Below are 14,924 nucleotides of genomic sequence, written 5' to 3'. Positions count from 1 at the left end.
AGTTTTATAAAAAACATGTATTATTTTCACAATCTTATATTATGCAGCCGAGAAACCTACAATGCGCTTACTAATTGGTTAACAGATGCCAGAATGCTAGCGAGTCAGAACATTGTGATCATCCTCTGTGGGAACAAGAAGGACCTGGATGCAGATCGTGAAGTTACTTTCTTAGAAGCCTCCAGATTTGCTCAAGAAAATGGCAAGTGACCTTTTATTTAATACTACCGCTTTTCAAATGGGCGGATCTGGGGGTAACAACATTGCTTTCGGTTTACCGTATCTACTGAAATTTTAGGATTAAGCCGTACTTAAGAAATGTGAGATCTCCTGTGGTTTTTAGTAAATTTAGACTTACTTAACCTATTTTCACTGTATTCTGCCCGCCAGGTTACGATGAGGATAAAAGCAAGTGTGCTAATACTGTGTAATGACCTTTCAGTCCGAGGTCTTTGAACAGCCCAGGCTTTGGTCTAAAGTGAAATTTATACTATTAATTTTTAAAGGCCCTAATCAGGTGATGTCCGGTCCTTTTTTTCTTTTCCCCCCCTCTAATGTAATTTGGAGCTAAGTTGGTAAAATGTTAGATCTAAATAGAAGAGGAAGCAGTGGAAGAGATACTAGGCTTATTGGCTTTATTTTAGTTACATTAAATTAAAGTCATTTGGTTCTAGATGCCTTGGAAACCTCTATGACTTTCCATACAGAACACCAGAGAGCGACACATAAAATTAATGGTTGCTTATAGATCACAAAACGATCAGAATTTAGACATTTTAAATAATTTTTAGAACCAGTCAAGAACTAAAATATCCTAGCGCCAATTGTCCCTTGGAGTCTAGGACTACCAAATTATACTCTTACAGATCGACTGGCGTTGTGCTAAGAAAATAAGCATGGGAGAAGAACCTAAGCCATCGTGAGTTTGGAAAGAAACCATTTAGAAATACAGAAGCAAGGCGAGCCCGCCTCCCCACTGGGGTAGTAAGCGCCCCGACGGATACGAAGAGTGTTAATTCATAGAAGGCCTCTTCGCCGTCAGAATGACAAGCTGCCGTGTAGTCCCCTCCAAAATGAAAAACCTTTCGGTTGTATCCATGGTGACATGAAGACTGTTTGGAGGATCTCCATCTCGTGTCGACAGCTGGGCCCTTTCCAGCAGCCTGCTTCCTTACCGAACGCGGGAGCTCGCACGGTCTCTCCAGTAGACTTAAGTGCTAGCACAAGGCGTCTCCCGCTTTTCAGGAGAGCGTAGATGTCTTCTGACATTTAAAAAGCCGTATTTACATTTACTGATTTTATTTGCAGAGATATGTGGTTCGTAAGTAATAAATTGCTTTTTTGACTGCCGTTCGAAGAGAATTCTGAACAGGCTGTCCGTTACTGAATTGTGACCGTCCTCTAAACATGGCTTCGTGTTTTGTTTGATGTCACTTTTAGAGCTGATGTTCTTGGAAACAAGTGCACTAACGGGGGAGAACGTGGAGGAGGCCTTTGTACAATGTGCAAGAAAAATACTTAACAAAATTGAATCAGGTAAAAAGTTTTCCATCAATAAACTTTTCTTCAGCATATTTTACTGTCTAGCCCGGTAGTATCACCTTTTAGTTTTCCAGGAGTGATTTAGTCCAGGAGTATTCTCTCTACATCCGCCAACCTAAAATTGCCACTTATGGTTTTGAAGGCGTTGTGCACATGGCTGAGGTGAGACCCCACCCTTGTTCATAGTGGCTTCCATGGCCCACTGGTGACAGAGGATGGGCAGTCGGGGCCTCAGTGGGTGTTGGCTTTCAGAACCCCGGCCTTTTTGGGATCCATCGCTTCGAGGAGGAAGATTGGAGCTCTGTTCGCTCTCTGACAACAGCTTACTAGCCCTGCTGGGCCACGGTCACGTGGCGTGATGGTGGACCGCCTGCGTGAGGTTAAGGAAGTTATGGGTACATGCACGATGTTGGTACTTGCAGCTTGTACCTCGTGGATAATTTATTTCTGAAGCTAACTGAGTATGCTTCGGTAGTAACGCGTCTCGTTATTGTGTTGTATTTGTCGCTTCAGTAAAAATGAGTTTAAAATAACCCGGGGCTCCGGGGTGGCTCTGCCAGTTAAGTGTCCGACTTTGGCTCAAGTCATGGTCTCACAGTTCGTGAATTCGAGCCCTGCTTGCGTTCTCTGCTTTCGGTGCAGAGCCTGCTTCAGATCTTCTGTCTCCCTCTCCTCGCCCGCTTGCACACACTCTCTCTCTTTCTCTCTCTCAAAAATAAAGTTTTTTAAAAAAAAAACATAAAAAAATAAAATAACCCTAGTTTAGGCAGCCGACAAAATAGTACATAGTTGTCATTATTAGAGTTGAGTTTTATTAAGATACTGAAATTATATGTAGACGTTCACTTTTTAATTGATTCACTCAAATATCTGAAGGTTGGTTCTTTGTCAGGTGCTAGGATACAAAAACGAATTAATCACAACCCTTGCCCTCAAGATACTGTCTTTCATGAGACACATCAAATTTACAATACGGTGTGGAGGATATAATAATTGGGAGGCGCATAGAATCCTGGGGTCGCACAGAGAAGGGGAACCTGCCCAGCCAGGTCACGGAGGTGGTGTCCCTCCAAGAGGAGGTGATAACCGAGCCCAGTCTTTCAAAATGTAGGAATGAGCCAGCCTAGGGAGTGGAGAGGAGGGTAGTCCAGCAGAAGGGACAGCAGGAGTTGAGACTGGCAGAAAATGACCGTAAAGTTGAAATCACTAGAACAGAGAGACTACAGTGGGGGGGTGGCAGAGGAGAAGGTTGGAGAGAGGCACCCACCAGGCCAGTGATTCTCATCCAGGATCTGGAACTTTGTCCTGTGGGTTACTGAGTCTCACCTCTGGCTGTCCACTAGAGTCACCTGGGACACGAAAATTCAGATCCCAGGCCCCACCTCTTGAGATGCTGATTAATTGGGCCGAAGCATAGTCTGGGCATCAGCATTTCTAAAAGCCCTCGTATGTGATTGACTCTAGCACTCCTCCAGGATTGAGAACCACGGCTGTACGGGATGGGAAGCTATTCAGGGATGGGAGCAGTGAGTGGTAAGGTCAGGTCGGGACCTGAGATACATCATGCATGTAGGCGGCCACGTCGAGGACGGAGTGAAAGAACAGGACTAGAGACCAGGAGAGCAATTAAGGCATTTTTGAGTAATCCAAGTAAAATATGACTGATTAAAGCTTTAAGGAGGATGTGGAAGTAAAGATTAGGAGATATAGATGAATCTAAGAAATATTTTGGTAGCAGCGTCATGTGACTCCAACGCTAAATAGTAGGGCAGTTGGTTTTGGGGTGAGGGGGGCGGTGAGGCGGTGGGGTCAGGAAGGCATGAGGAGCCAAGGATAACTAGATGTCCCACTTGGGTAACTCGGTAAAGAGATGTCATTAAGCCAGAGGATAGGCGGGCTCAAGGGAATGAAGGGGAGTCCGTTTCTGATGGGTTCCCTTGGCAGTGCCACTGGCACAACAAGCACGTGCAGTTACAAGCTCTGGGGAGAGGTCTGGGCTGGCGGTATCCATTTGGGAGTCATCAGTACGTTGGAGTAGTCGAAACTACGGAAGGAACGTGATCGTCTGAGAGCCGTTGAGAGTGAGAAAAGCAGTGATCAAAAGCAGAGCCTTGGAGACCGAGAGAGAAGAGGAGGAACCTACGAAAGAGAAGGAAATGGTCAGAGATGTCTGGAAAGAACCAGGGGAAAGTGGGTATCATTTCAGCCCAAACACTAAGCGAGTCAAAGACTTGTTCGCGATCGAGTGAGATGGAGACCAGTCTGATAAGCTAAGAACTAAGCTAAGAAATAGCCACAGCGGTGGGTAATAGGAAGTCACTGATCATCTTCATCAAGAACAGCTCCAGCAAAATTATGAAAATAGAAGACAGCAAACGAGGAACAAAGAGGAAGTGAGAAAGCAGAGTGAGTTTTGATTCCTCTCTTGAGGAAGAAGGTACTGGTATGGCAGGGGACAAAGGAGTAAAGAGGTTTCGGTGACGGAAGACATTTTAGCATTTCTAAGTGCCGAGAGAGAAAATGAGGTAGAAAGTAAAGGAGAGGAGGTAGGGAGAGGGCATGACAGAGAAAGTAGGGCACTGGGTGAGGTAGTGGGAGAGAGGGTCGAGGGCCCAGATACAAGAGAGGGACACTTCATCCTTCTGGATTTTCTTGATCTGAAAACAGAATATTTTTTCTTTACGAAATTTGGCACAAAAACTGTTACTTTTAAAGACTCTATAACATACGTTGTTATTAAAATTGACTTGGTGTTGAGTATTGCCAAGCTCAGCCTGAGGTTTTATTTAATTACCTTGCCGCCTTAATACTGCATCCATGAATATAGTACACATAAGTTGACTCATATAAAACTTTCAAGGTCTATTTCTTCTGAGATCCTCAAAATCATAATTATGTCTAGGTGAAAGAATATAAAGATATTAGTTAAAAATTTTCAGCAGTGTTTTTAAAATATGGTTCAAAAGCCATCATTTCCTCCTCTTTTTTTTTTCTTTCTTTACGCAAAAGTTAGCATACTATAAATTCTGCTGCGTCTTGCTTTTTGTACTTACTAGATCTACGGATGATGACAGATCAACGTACAGAGACTTCCCTATACATACATATGCTAAGGTACACATGTACGTATTTTGTGTGCACATGTAATATTCAGTTGTCTGTGTTGCCATAATTTACTTAACCAGTCTACTTTGGACATTTGGATTATTGCCAACATCTTGCTGTCACAGATAATACTGCAGTAAATAACCTTTTATATTCTCGTTTCGCACGTGTGGAGTGTGTGTGTAGGATAAGGTCCCAGGAGTGGAATTGCCAGGTCAGAGAACCTAAGCATTTGGATATTAGGTCGAGGCTGTCACATTCCTGCTATATATGAGGAATGGAGCCCCACTAGAATGAATAGAAGTGCTTATTGCACTGAAGCCACGCCCACGGGGGAATATTACCACACTTGGGTTCGTACCATTCTGGTAAGTAGGCAGTGGTCTCCTTGTAGTTTAATTTGAAATTAATTTAGTTTTGTGTACATACTACGTTCACATAATTCCAAATTCAAAAAATACAAAAGAGGATACAGTGAAAGTCTCCCTCCACACCCCTCTCGCGGCCCCTAGCCATCTAAAACTCCTTCTTTTTTTTTTTTTTAAACGTTTATTTATTTTTGAGACAGAGAGAGAGACAAAGCATGAATGGGGAGGGTCAGAGAGAGGGAGACACAGAATCTGAAACAGGCTCCAGGCTCTGAGCCATCAGCACAGAGCCCGACGTGGGGCTCGAACTCACGGACCACAAGATCATGACCTGAGCCAAAGTCGGCCACTTAACCGACTGAGCCACCCAAGCGCCCCTAAAACTCCTTCTTAAAGCCAGCCGTTATTATCACTTCTTTATATATCCTTCCAAAGGTATTTTTATGCCCATGCAAGAAAATGTGTATGTGGTTTTACTCCTTTATTCAAAACATTGGGTTTTTTTTTTAATGTTTATTTATTTATTTTGAGAGAGTGTGAATGGTGGAGGGACAGGGAGAGAGGGAGTGAGAATCCCAAGCAGGCTCCACACTGTCAGTGCAGAGCCCGGTGCAGGGCTCAAACTCATAAACCGTGAGATCATGACCGGAGCCAAAATCAAGAGTCAGATGGTCAACTGACTGAGCCACCCAGACCCCCCTCAAAACACTGTTTACACACAGTGTTCTGCACTTTGCTTTTTTCACTGAATATATTTGGGGCACCACAGAAACATAAAAACTTCTTTTAAAGAAAGCTTGCTTGGTCCTCAGGTGAGCTGGACCCAGAAAGAATGGGCTCTGGTATTCAGTACGGAGATGCTGCCTTGAGACAGCTGAGGTCACCACGTCGCGCACAGGCCCCAAGTGCTCAGGAGTGTGGTTGTTAAAAGCAGCACGGGAGTGCACAGGTAGGTGCTCACATCACAGCATCTTTGCTGACACAACCTTGTACTCCTCCTTACTTGGGCGTTCTATACATGCTTAGCTGTAAAGGTTGCTGTCGCTTTTTGCAGCTACGTTGAAATGGAGAGGTGATTATATAATTAAAATTAGGTATTTTCAACAACAGCGTTGAAACATTCTTCTCAAGCTCACATGGAACATTCACCAAGATAGACAACATTCGGAGCTATAAAACACACCTTAACAAATTTAAAAGAATAGAAATTACACAGTGTCTTCTCTTAGACCGTGATGGAATTGAATTAGAAATCAATAACAGAGAGATAACAGGAAAATCCAAAATCTGTGGAGGTTAACACGGTTTTAAATAACTCGTGGGTCAAGGAAGAAATCTCAAGAGGGACTTAAACACATTTGGAATTAAATGAAAATCAAAACACTGCTTATCAAAATGTGGAATGTGGTGTAAGCATTGTTAGAGGGAAATTTATAGCATTGAATGCATAATTAGAAAAGAAGAAAGATCTCAAAATCAGTCATCTAAGTGTCCACCATCAGAAACTGGAAAAAGAAGAGCAAATTAAATTCAAAGTAGGCAGAAGAAATAATAAGAACTAGAGCAGAAATCAATGAGATGAAAACCAAGAAATCAATGGAGAAAAATGAACAAAATCAAAGCTGATTTATTGAAAAAGATCAATACAATCAATAACCTTGTAGCCAGGCTAATTAAGAAAAAAGAGAGACATAAATTACTAATATCAGAGATGAAAGAGGGGAATCACTGCAGATCCTATGGACATGAAAAGGATAGTAAAAGAACACTATGCCCACAAGTTTGATAATACAGATGAAACAGACCAATTCCTTGAAAGACCTATTTGCCAAAACCCAAGAAAAAAATAGACAATTTGGCTAAGTCTACATCTGTTAAAGAAACTGAACCAATGATGAATAATCTTTGAAAATAGAAAGCACCAGGCCCAGATGGGTTCACTGGTGAGTTCCACCATTTAAGGAAGAAGTTACACCATTTCTCTACAATCTCTTCCACAGGACAGAAGCAGATGGGATACTTGCTACTCGTTCTACGAGACCAGCGTTACCCTAATTCCAAAACCAGACAAAGACATGACAAGAAAACTACAGACCAGTATCTCTCGTGAATATAGATGCAAAAATCCTCAATAAAATTTTAGCAAATCAAAGCCAACACTGTACAAAAAAGAATTCTGTGCCACTTCCAAGTGGGATTTATCCCAGGTATGCCAGCCTGGTTCAACATTCCGAAATCGGTTAATGTAATCCATCACATCCATGGGCTAAAGAAGAAAAATCACCCGATCACATCAAGAGAAAAATCATTTGACAAAATCCGACACCCATTCATGATGAAAATTCTCAGTAAACTAGGAATAGAGGGGAATTTCCTCAACGTGGGGAAGAGTATCTATAGAAAACTGCTAACAGCATTAAACTTGAAGCTTTCCAATTCATAACAAGACACAAGGAAGGATGTCTCTGCTCACCATGCCTTTTCAGCATCATCCTGGAAGTTCTAGCTCATGCAGTAAGACAAAAAAGGAAATAAAAAGTACACAGATAGGGAAGGAAGAAATTAATGTCTCTGTCCACAGACAACATGGTTATCTATGTGGAAAATCCAAAAGAATCCACAAACTCCTACGCAAGCGGTTATACGGCAAGGTTATATGGCAAGATACAAGGTTAATAGACAGAACTCAATCACTTCTCTATGTACCAGCAATGAACAAGTGCAGCTTGAAATTAAAAACACAATACTGTGTATATTAGCATTCAAAAAAGGAAATATTCGGGTCTAATTCTAACAAAATACGTGTAAGATCTATATTAGGAAAAACCAAAGTGATTCTAAAGTTGACACGGAGTGACAGAAGACCCAGAACAAGCAGCACTGTATTGAAGGAGAAGAACAAAGCTGGACGACCATAGATCCGGGACTTCAAGACACTATTCAGCTATGGTCGTCCGGACAGTTTGGTATTGATGAAAGCATGAACAAAGCGATCAGTGGACCAGAGCAGAGAGCTCGGAAATACACCCACGTCAATACAGTCAGCTGATCTTTGATGAAGGAGCAAAGATGGTCCTTTCCACAGACGGTGCTAGAACAAGTGGCTAGCCACGTGCAAAAAAAAAAAAAGACTCTAGACACCACACACACACACACACACACACACACACACACACACACACCCCTTACCCCCCTTTTCACAAAGATTAAATCAAAATGGATTACAAACCTAAATGTAAAACATAAAACTATAAAACTCCTACAGGATAACGTAGGAAAAAACCTAGGTGATCTTCAATGTAATGATGACTTTTTAGATACAGCACCAAAGGCGCCATCCACGAAAGAACCAGTCAATAAGCTGGGTTCCGTTACAAAACTTGTGCTCTAGGAAAGACACCAAGAGAGTGAGAAGACAAGCCACAGACTGGGGGAAAATATTTCTGAAAGACATCTAGTTAAGGATTGTTATCCAAATAATACAAAGAACCCTTAAAACTTAACAGAAAACAACCCAGTTTATAAATGGGCCAAAGACCTTAGCAGACACCTCACCAAAGAAGACGTACTCTAGGTGGCAGTGAGTATACGAAAAGATCGTGCACATCATATGTCATCAGGGAAATGCAAATTAAAACAACGATGAGGTACCACCACCGCATACTTACTAGAATGGCCAAAATAAAAGACGCGCACAACACCCGATGCTAGCAAGGACGTGGAGCAGGAAAACGGTCATACGTCCCTACCGGGAATGCAAAATGGTCCGGCCGCTTTGGAAGACAGCGCGGCAGCTCTCACAAGACTAAACATTCTCCAACAATGTGATCCGGCGGTCTCACTTCTTGGTATTTACCCAGAGGAGTTGAAAACACAAAAATCTGCACGTGAATGTTTAAAGCAGCTTTATTCATAATTACCCAAACTCGGAAACAAGTAAGATGTCCTTCCGCAAATGGATCACTGAAGTATGGTACATCCAGGCAATGGACAATTCAGCGCTAAAAAAAAAAAAACAAAAAAAAAAACAACTCTCAAACCATGAAAAGGCTACATATACTGTATGCTTCCAACAAGATGACATTCTGGAAAAGGCAAAACTATGAAGATAATTGAAAGATCAGGGGTTGGGGTTGGGGGGGATGAATAGGCAGGGCCTAGAGGATATTTGGGGCGGTGAAAATACTCTCTATGATACTGTAACGATGATACATTTCATTATATATTTGTCCAAACCCATACAATGTACAGCATCAAGAGTTAACCATAGTCTCAATAATGGACTCAGGGGGATGACGATGTGTCAGTGCAGCCTCATCCCTGGTAACACATGTTCCACTCTGGTCTGGGATGCTGATCACGGGTGAGGCTCTGCATGTATGAGGGGCAGCGGGTATTTGGGAAACTGGGAAATCTATGAACTTGCCCCTCACTTTTGTCATGAACCTCAAACTGCTCCCAAAAAGTAAAATCTTAGTAAGAAGAAAGTCCTAAAGCAACCACTACAGTGACATGACGAAGAGTTTTGGCCCATTAACCAACATAGGAATGAGAAGGAAATAAACACATAATTAATCTAAATAACCAAAAAGAAGGCAGAAAGAGGAAAGGGAGAGTAAGGAACAGATCAGACCAATAGAAAACAAATAGGAAATGGTAGATTAAACTCCACAAATTAAAAAAAAAAAAAAAAAGATGTTCTGCTTAAAAGAATGTAAACTTTCGGCTCTTAGAAAGGAAGGGTGGTCGTTGATGGGAGTCACTGAGATAGAGATTCTTCTGCCTTTGTATCAATACGGAGACTTTTTTGGGTTAACTGAAGTCTAAATGTGTCTGTTGCTAAAATAGGCTTTTTTTTATAAAATTTGCAAGTAGAGATCGTAGCTCTGTAAAGCTTCCCTTTTCCCATTTGCCACAGTGGACTTTTTTATGCACCTGCAACATCATCTAACAGGTGTACATGACGTTTCAGTGGAGTAGGAAGATCTGTTCACCAAGTCCCTATGGGACTTTAAGCTGTATTTGTCTGCACATTTATAGTTATGCGGATTTCTAAATCGTTCTTCATATTTTTTAGGTGTTCAGGTGTTATTTGGGGCACAGTTGTCGGAGCTTGAAGAAGAAGTTTTTTACCACCGTCTTTTTCTACTTTATACAGAAGTAGATATTCCTGCGAAGAAGAATAATTTGGGGTAATATGCAAGCTAGTAGATGTGGCACAGCAAATCATATAATAAATCTCATTAAATGGACGGTACCGTTAGAGGTATACATGTATGTAAAAATTTTCTGGTCCATATTTTCCCTTTCATCTTTGGTTTAAATCCTCACTGTGTGCTGTATATAGACTCTTACTCAATACGTCTCCACGGCATGGTATCTGATGTAGGACCTGATAGAACGTTGCTCCCAGTGCAGTCTAAAATTTTATTTTCCTTAATCGTCTGAACTAAAACCTGTCGATGGCGAGTGTACTTTGATCATCCTGTCAGCTACATTGCACAGTTGGTTATATTGATGGCCCGGTATTCGAAGACTCTGGCATTGATGGCCAGTGAGATGCTTATTTACTTCCCATTTGCCACGGTCCACAAAGTGTTTACGTAACCCACACTTGAAATACTAGAGCAGTAGTTACTCAGACACGGAAATAAAATGGAAAATGGAGTTTTTCCATGAACTTGACGCTTTCCAGCGCTCTGTTGATTTTACAGCACCTTCGTCCAGATCGATTCAGGAAGTGTAGCCAGACTACCTGCTGTGTTTTAGGCACTGTGATCAGCACTAAGGATTCTGTTACCTTTACCCAAACTTACCAGGAAATCGATTCTACTTTCGGCTGTCGGTAAATGCGACGGACGGTATAACTGGGGCCGCTCACCTGTTCCCCGTTTGCTGCTCTGTCTGGTCTCCCTGCTGGAAAACACTGTTCGTTACTGTGCTTTTCCTAGGATTCGGTGTATGACGTCACTGCCTCTTCTTTAAGTCTTTTATTGTTTTGTGTTCATTTTAAGGAAACCCACTAAATCAAGTTAATATTAAAGGAATACCACTCATCAAGAAATTTCTGTATAGCTTTTGCTGAATACTTAAATGCCTTACTACGGTTATCGAGTTGACATGTTTTTAATTCACATAAGGTATATCGAAGTGTAATATATATTGTATTACAAAGACTTGTTCTAATATTTTAAAATGTCGATGCAAAAAACATATAATAGGACTTTTCTTTAAAGTTGAAATACAGTATTATTTAAGGCCAAAAGGTTAAAAAGCATTCTTCACCTTATATATGTTCTTTCACTGTGACTTTTCGCTGCAGACTGATTGGTGGATTTCACTGCCTTTCAGTTAGAAGCTGCCACTGCTTTTGTTGTTCGATTTAATCAACAGAGCACAGTGGCACTGGAAACTCGGGAGGTGACTTGGGTAAAAAGATCAGTATGTATCTGTGTTAGGCGTCTTAATTTTGCTTTTTTTTTTTTTTTTTTTTGCCTGGAATATTTTTGTTTTGAAAAGTCAGAAAATGAAGTAAGTTTTCAGACTGAACCACTACATGGACCTCGCTGGAAGAATGTTCGATTCGGCGTCTCATTTATGATAGTTCTGCAGGCTGCTCACTTTTGAACAGCTCTTTGCATGGGATAGGAGCATGTCTGTTCTGCCACATCGCTTGATTCAAAAGCAAGAATTTTTAAAATAAGATGTTAACTTGGTTTACAAATGAGCCTATTAATTAAACCACAGGTACTGCATAGAATTCCACATCGTTTGACCAATAAAAGTTGCTGGAGAACCAAACCATGGTGGTTCTTAATAAAGGCCTTTCAGGAAAAATGAAGAAGGGAGATAATTTAGTATATTGGTCAGTGGAGTGTTTTCCAACGCCCTCAACCAGTTCTCTGATTCTCCAGAGGTATGAGCGGGGCGGCCTACAATTCACTTCCAATATTCTATACCTAGAGATAGCATCAGATCCCGCAGGTTACGGGCTTCGTCTGCCCCACCCCAACACACACACACACACACACACACACACACACTTCAGATACCACTAGCACAAGGATGTGTTCTTGTTCCCCAACCTGGAACCTCATCACATCTTGTTGTTCAAGAGTTCAATCTCCAGCCTGCACCCACCCTTCCCAAGTTGAGGTGGTGGGCCTGGAAGTTCCAGCCCCTCTAATCGTTTGGTCTTTCTGGTGACCAGTCCCATCCTGAGGCTCACGGGACCCCACCCTAAGTCACCTCATTAGCATAAACTCCAATGTGCTCCAAAGTGACACTTGGTGATTAATAGCAGACACCCCCATCGTGGAAATTCCAAGGGTTTTAGGAGCTCTGTGCTGGGAATCAAGGACGAAAACCAAATACATGTTGTTATATCATACGCCGGTAAATGTTATGTGTACGCTTTCCACAACTCACTACGTTTTCAGGATGCTCTCAATTCACATTTCTAGAGCAGTGTGTTTTCAGTCCTCGAAAATTCTCTAAACTCCATTTAGACTTGAAATTGTTTATTTTACAAGCCCAGCATTTAGTGAAAATGAGAGCATCCCAGGGTGGGAATCTGTAATGGTTTTTTTTTTTAATTAAAAACATTTTTTGGGGGCGCCTGGGTGGCGCAGTCGGTTGAGCGTCCGACTTCAGCCAGGTCACGATCTCGCGGCCCGTGAGTTCGAGCCCCGCGTTGGGCTCTGGGCTGATGGCTCGGAGCCTGGAGCCTGTTTCCGATTCTGTGTCTCCCTCTCTCTCTGCCCCTCCCCCGTTCATGCTCTGTCTCTCTCTGTCCCAAAAATAAATAAATTTTGAAAAAAAATAAAAATAAAAAATAAAAACATTTTTTGGGACTTATAAAAGAGTCTTTGAAGTCTCAAGGAACAGTGATATTACTCAGAGTGAAGAATCTGATGTTAAAATAAAAAAAATTAAAAAAAAAAAAAACTTAAATGATTAGCAATTCACACTGCAAGCCAGTAGGGGGTTCTTAATTTTCTGTGAAGTTTATCCGTTTTTGGGTTTTTTGGTTTTTTTGGTTTGTTTTTTTTGAGGAGAGGATTAGAAGGACTTTCAAACACCTGTGAATTTTTTCATAATTTTTTTTCTGTGCCACTTGTGGAGTGAATCTCTTTAAAGACTAATCATTCCGCCTGTCCATGGACAGTCACAATTTGTCCCAGCTAGCCTTTGCTTGGTTAATTCCCAGTTGTATGAAATTCTTCAAGGAGTTGTTTTTTAGACTTTCAGATTTAGCCGAGAACACTCACCAGGCTCAGGAAGACCCGTGGCTGAGGAAGTGACGGCCATCGCCCTCTCAGGTTAGAAAATACTGCTTGTTGGACAAGAACAGTGTGATCAGGGGATCACCTTCGTTTCATTGACCTTTGCCCCACATTTTAATGCTGTAGCATTTGGAAACACCCAAGGCATCTGTCGTTTCACCCAAAAAATAGTTGAGTGTGCATCTCTGAAAAGAGTTTGTGATTTAAAAAATTTTTTTTTTCAACGTTTATTTATTTTTGGGACAGAGAGAGACAGAGCATGAACGGGGGAGGGGCAGAGAGAGAGGCAGACACAGAATCGGAAACAGGCTCCAGGCTCTGAGCCATCAGCCCAGAGCCCGACGCGGGGCTCGAACTCACAGACCGCGAGATCGTGACCTGGTTGAAGTCGGACGCTTAACCGACTGCGCCACCCAAGGAGTTTGTGATTTTATATAACACCAGAGCATCGGGGACTTCTCGAAAGATCCTGATGACAAAGCCAAGAGTGGTTACGTTTATTGTTACCTTGCACTTACGTAAAGTTTTCTGCCATGTGTGGAAAAAGCAAAATGCACGTCTTTCATACAGTATTATCAGAGCATGTGGCTGATGGTACCAGAAGCTCTGTCCCTCAGCAGGGACAGCAGGGCAGCGGGCCTGCTCCCCGCGGCCAGCATAGCATCGGAGTGGCCGGTGACCTTGCCGTATTGGTTAAGTATTTCCAGTATCCCCTCTGCCGGTGCAGTAGCATGAGAAATACTTCATTGAAATCATCCTAATGTGCTTATATCCCATTATGAAGAATGCATTTGACTTCGACTTAACGCCAGCCAACTATGAGGTGGGTTGAGCCACACCATAAACTTGCAATAATGTCAACTTCTTTGTGTTAGAGGACATCGTCCCTAAACTTCTGTGTAGATAAGCCTCTGCTCTGACTACTCGTTTCTGTAACTTCTGGGTGATGTGTAAGTTTCATTTTAAAGAAAGCTGGTGTGAAGCACACAGATTGCTAAGTTTCTGAGTATTTTGCAGCCCCAAATATGGAAAATATCCAAAACATGGAAATAATTGTGTTCACTAAATATTTAAGGACCAGCTAACAATGTATGAAGGTGACATGCTGATTTCTTTATGTTGGGTGGAGGGCCCTCAAATCATTTTACATCGAATTGTTTTGGTAAGTCAGAGTAAGTCTCCCACATTATTCTCTTTTCCAGAAAGGTCATTGTAGTAGTTTCCACGGCCATAAATCTACATCACATACCCCATAGTACCTGTTACGCCCATTTCCTGGGGAGAATGGTGCTTTTATATGACACTCGTGTTTTTCTGAATGCCCCCTGCTTTCTCATTGCCGCGGTGCCTTTGCATGGACTGTTTTCCCTTCCTTGGACCGCACCCCACTGGCTCTCCAAGTCAAGTTGTGGCCCTGTTGCCGAATAGGGGGCAGCGTAGAACTCCTCCACTGGGAGCTTTCTCTAAGCCCCTCCCACCCCCGGACACCTGCAAACACGCTCTGCTCCTGTCATTCTCGGTCCTAACCTTTCTTTTGTCCTAACCTTTCATTTATCTATATGTTATCCTTATTTGTCTTCTCTCCTGGGCTAAGACCTCCCTGGGACAGCGCTGCATTTGTGCG

General features: G+C 42.1%; 1 protein-coding gene across 2 annotated transcripts in view; it reads left to right on the top strand.

Moving 5' to 3' along the window:
• The window catches only part of RAB4A (RAB4A, member RAS oncogene family), a 46,509-nt gene extending 34,693 nt beyond the window's left edge, over positions 1-11,816 (top strand). Inside the window, exons 5-8 of one of the 2 annotated variants that reach the window (XM_043596357.1) lie at positions 48-202; positions 1,441-1,536; positions 5,828-5,964; positions 10,093-11,816. In XM_043596357.1, coding sequence (XP_043452292.1) covers positions 48-202; positions 1,441-1,536; positions 5,828-5,943 — 367 coding nt within the window. In that variant the 3' untranslated portion in view covers positions 5,944-5,964; positions 10,093-11,816. Of the gene's footprint in view, positions 1-47; positions 203-1,440; positions 1,537-5,827; positions 5,965-7,015; positions 9,048-10,092 lie in introns of those variants that run through there. The other variant, XM_043596359.1, reaches the window with a different exon arrangement.
• Positions 11,817-14,924: the final 3,108 nt, after the last annotated feature.

The sequence above is a fragment of the Prionailurus bengalensis genome, chromosome D2 (genome assembly GCF_016509475.1).
Source record: "Prionailurus bengalensis isolate Pbe53 chromosome D2, Fcat_Pben_1.1_paternal_pri, whole genome shotgun sequence".
NCBI classification, from domain to species: domain Eukaryota; kingdom Metazoa; phylum Chordata; class Mammalia; order Carnivora; family Felidae; genus Prionailurus; species Prionailurus bengalensis.
Note: the sequence above shows the minus strand (reverse complement) of the source record. Positions and strands in the feature narration are given on the sequence as shown.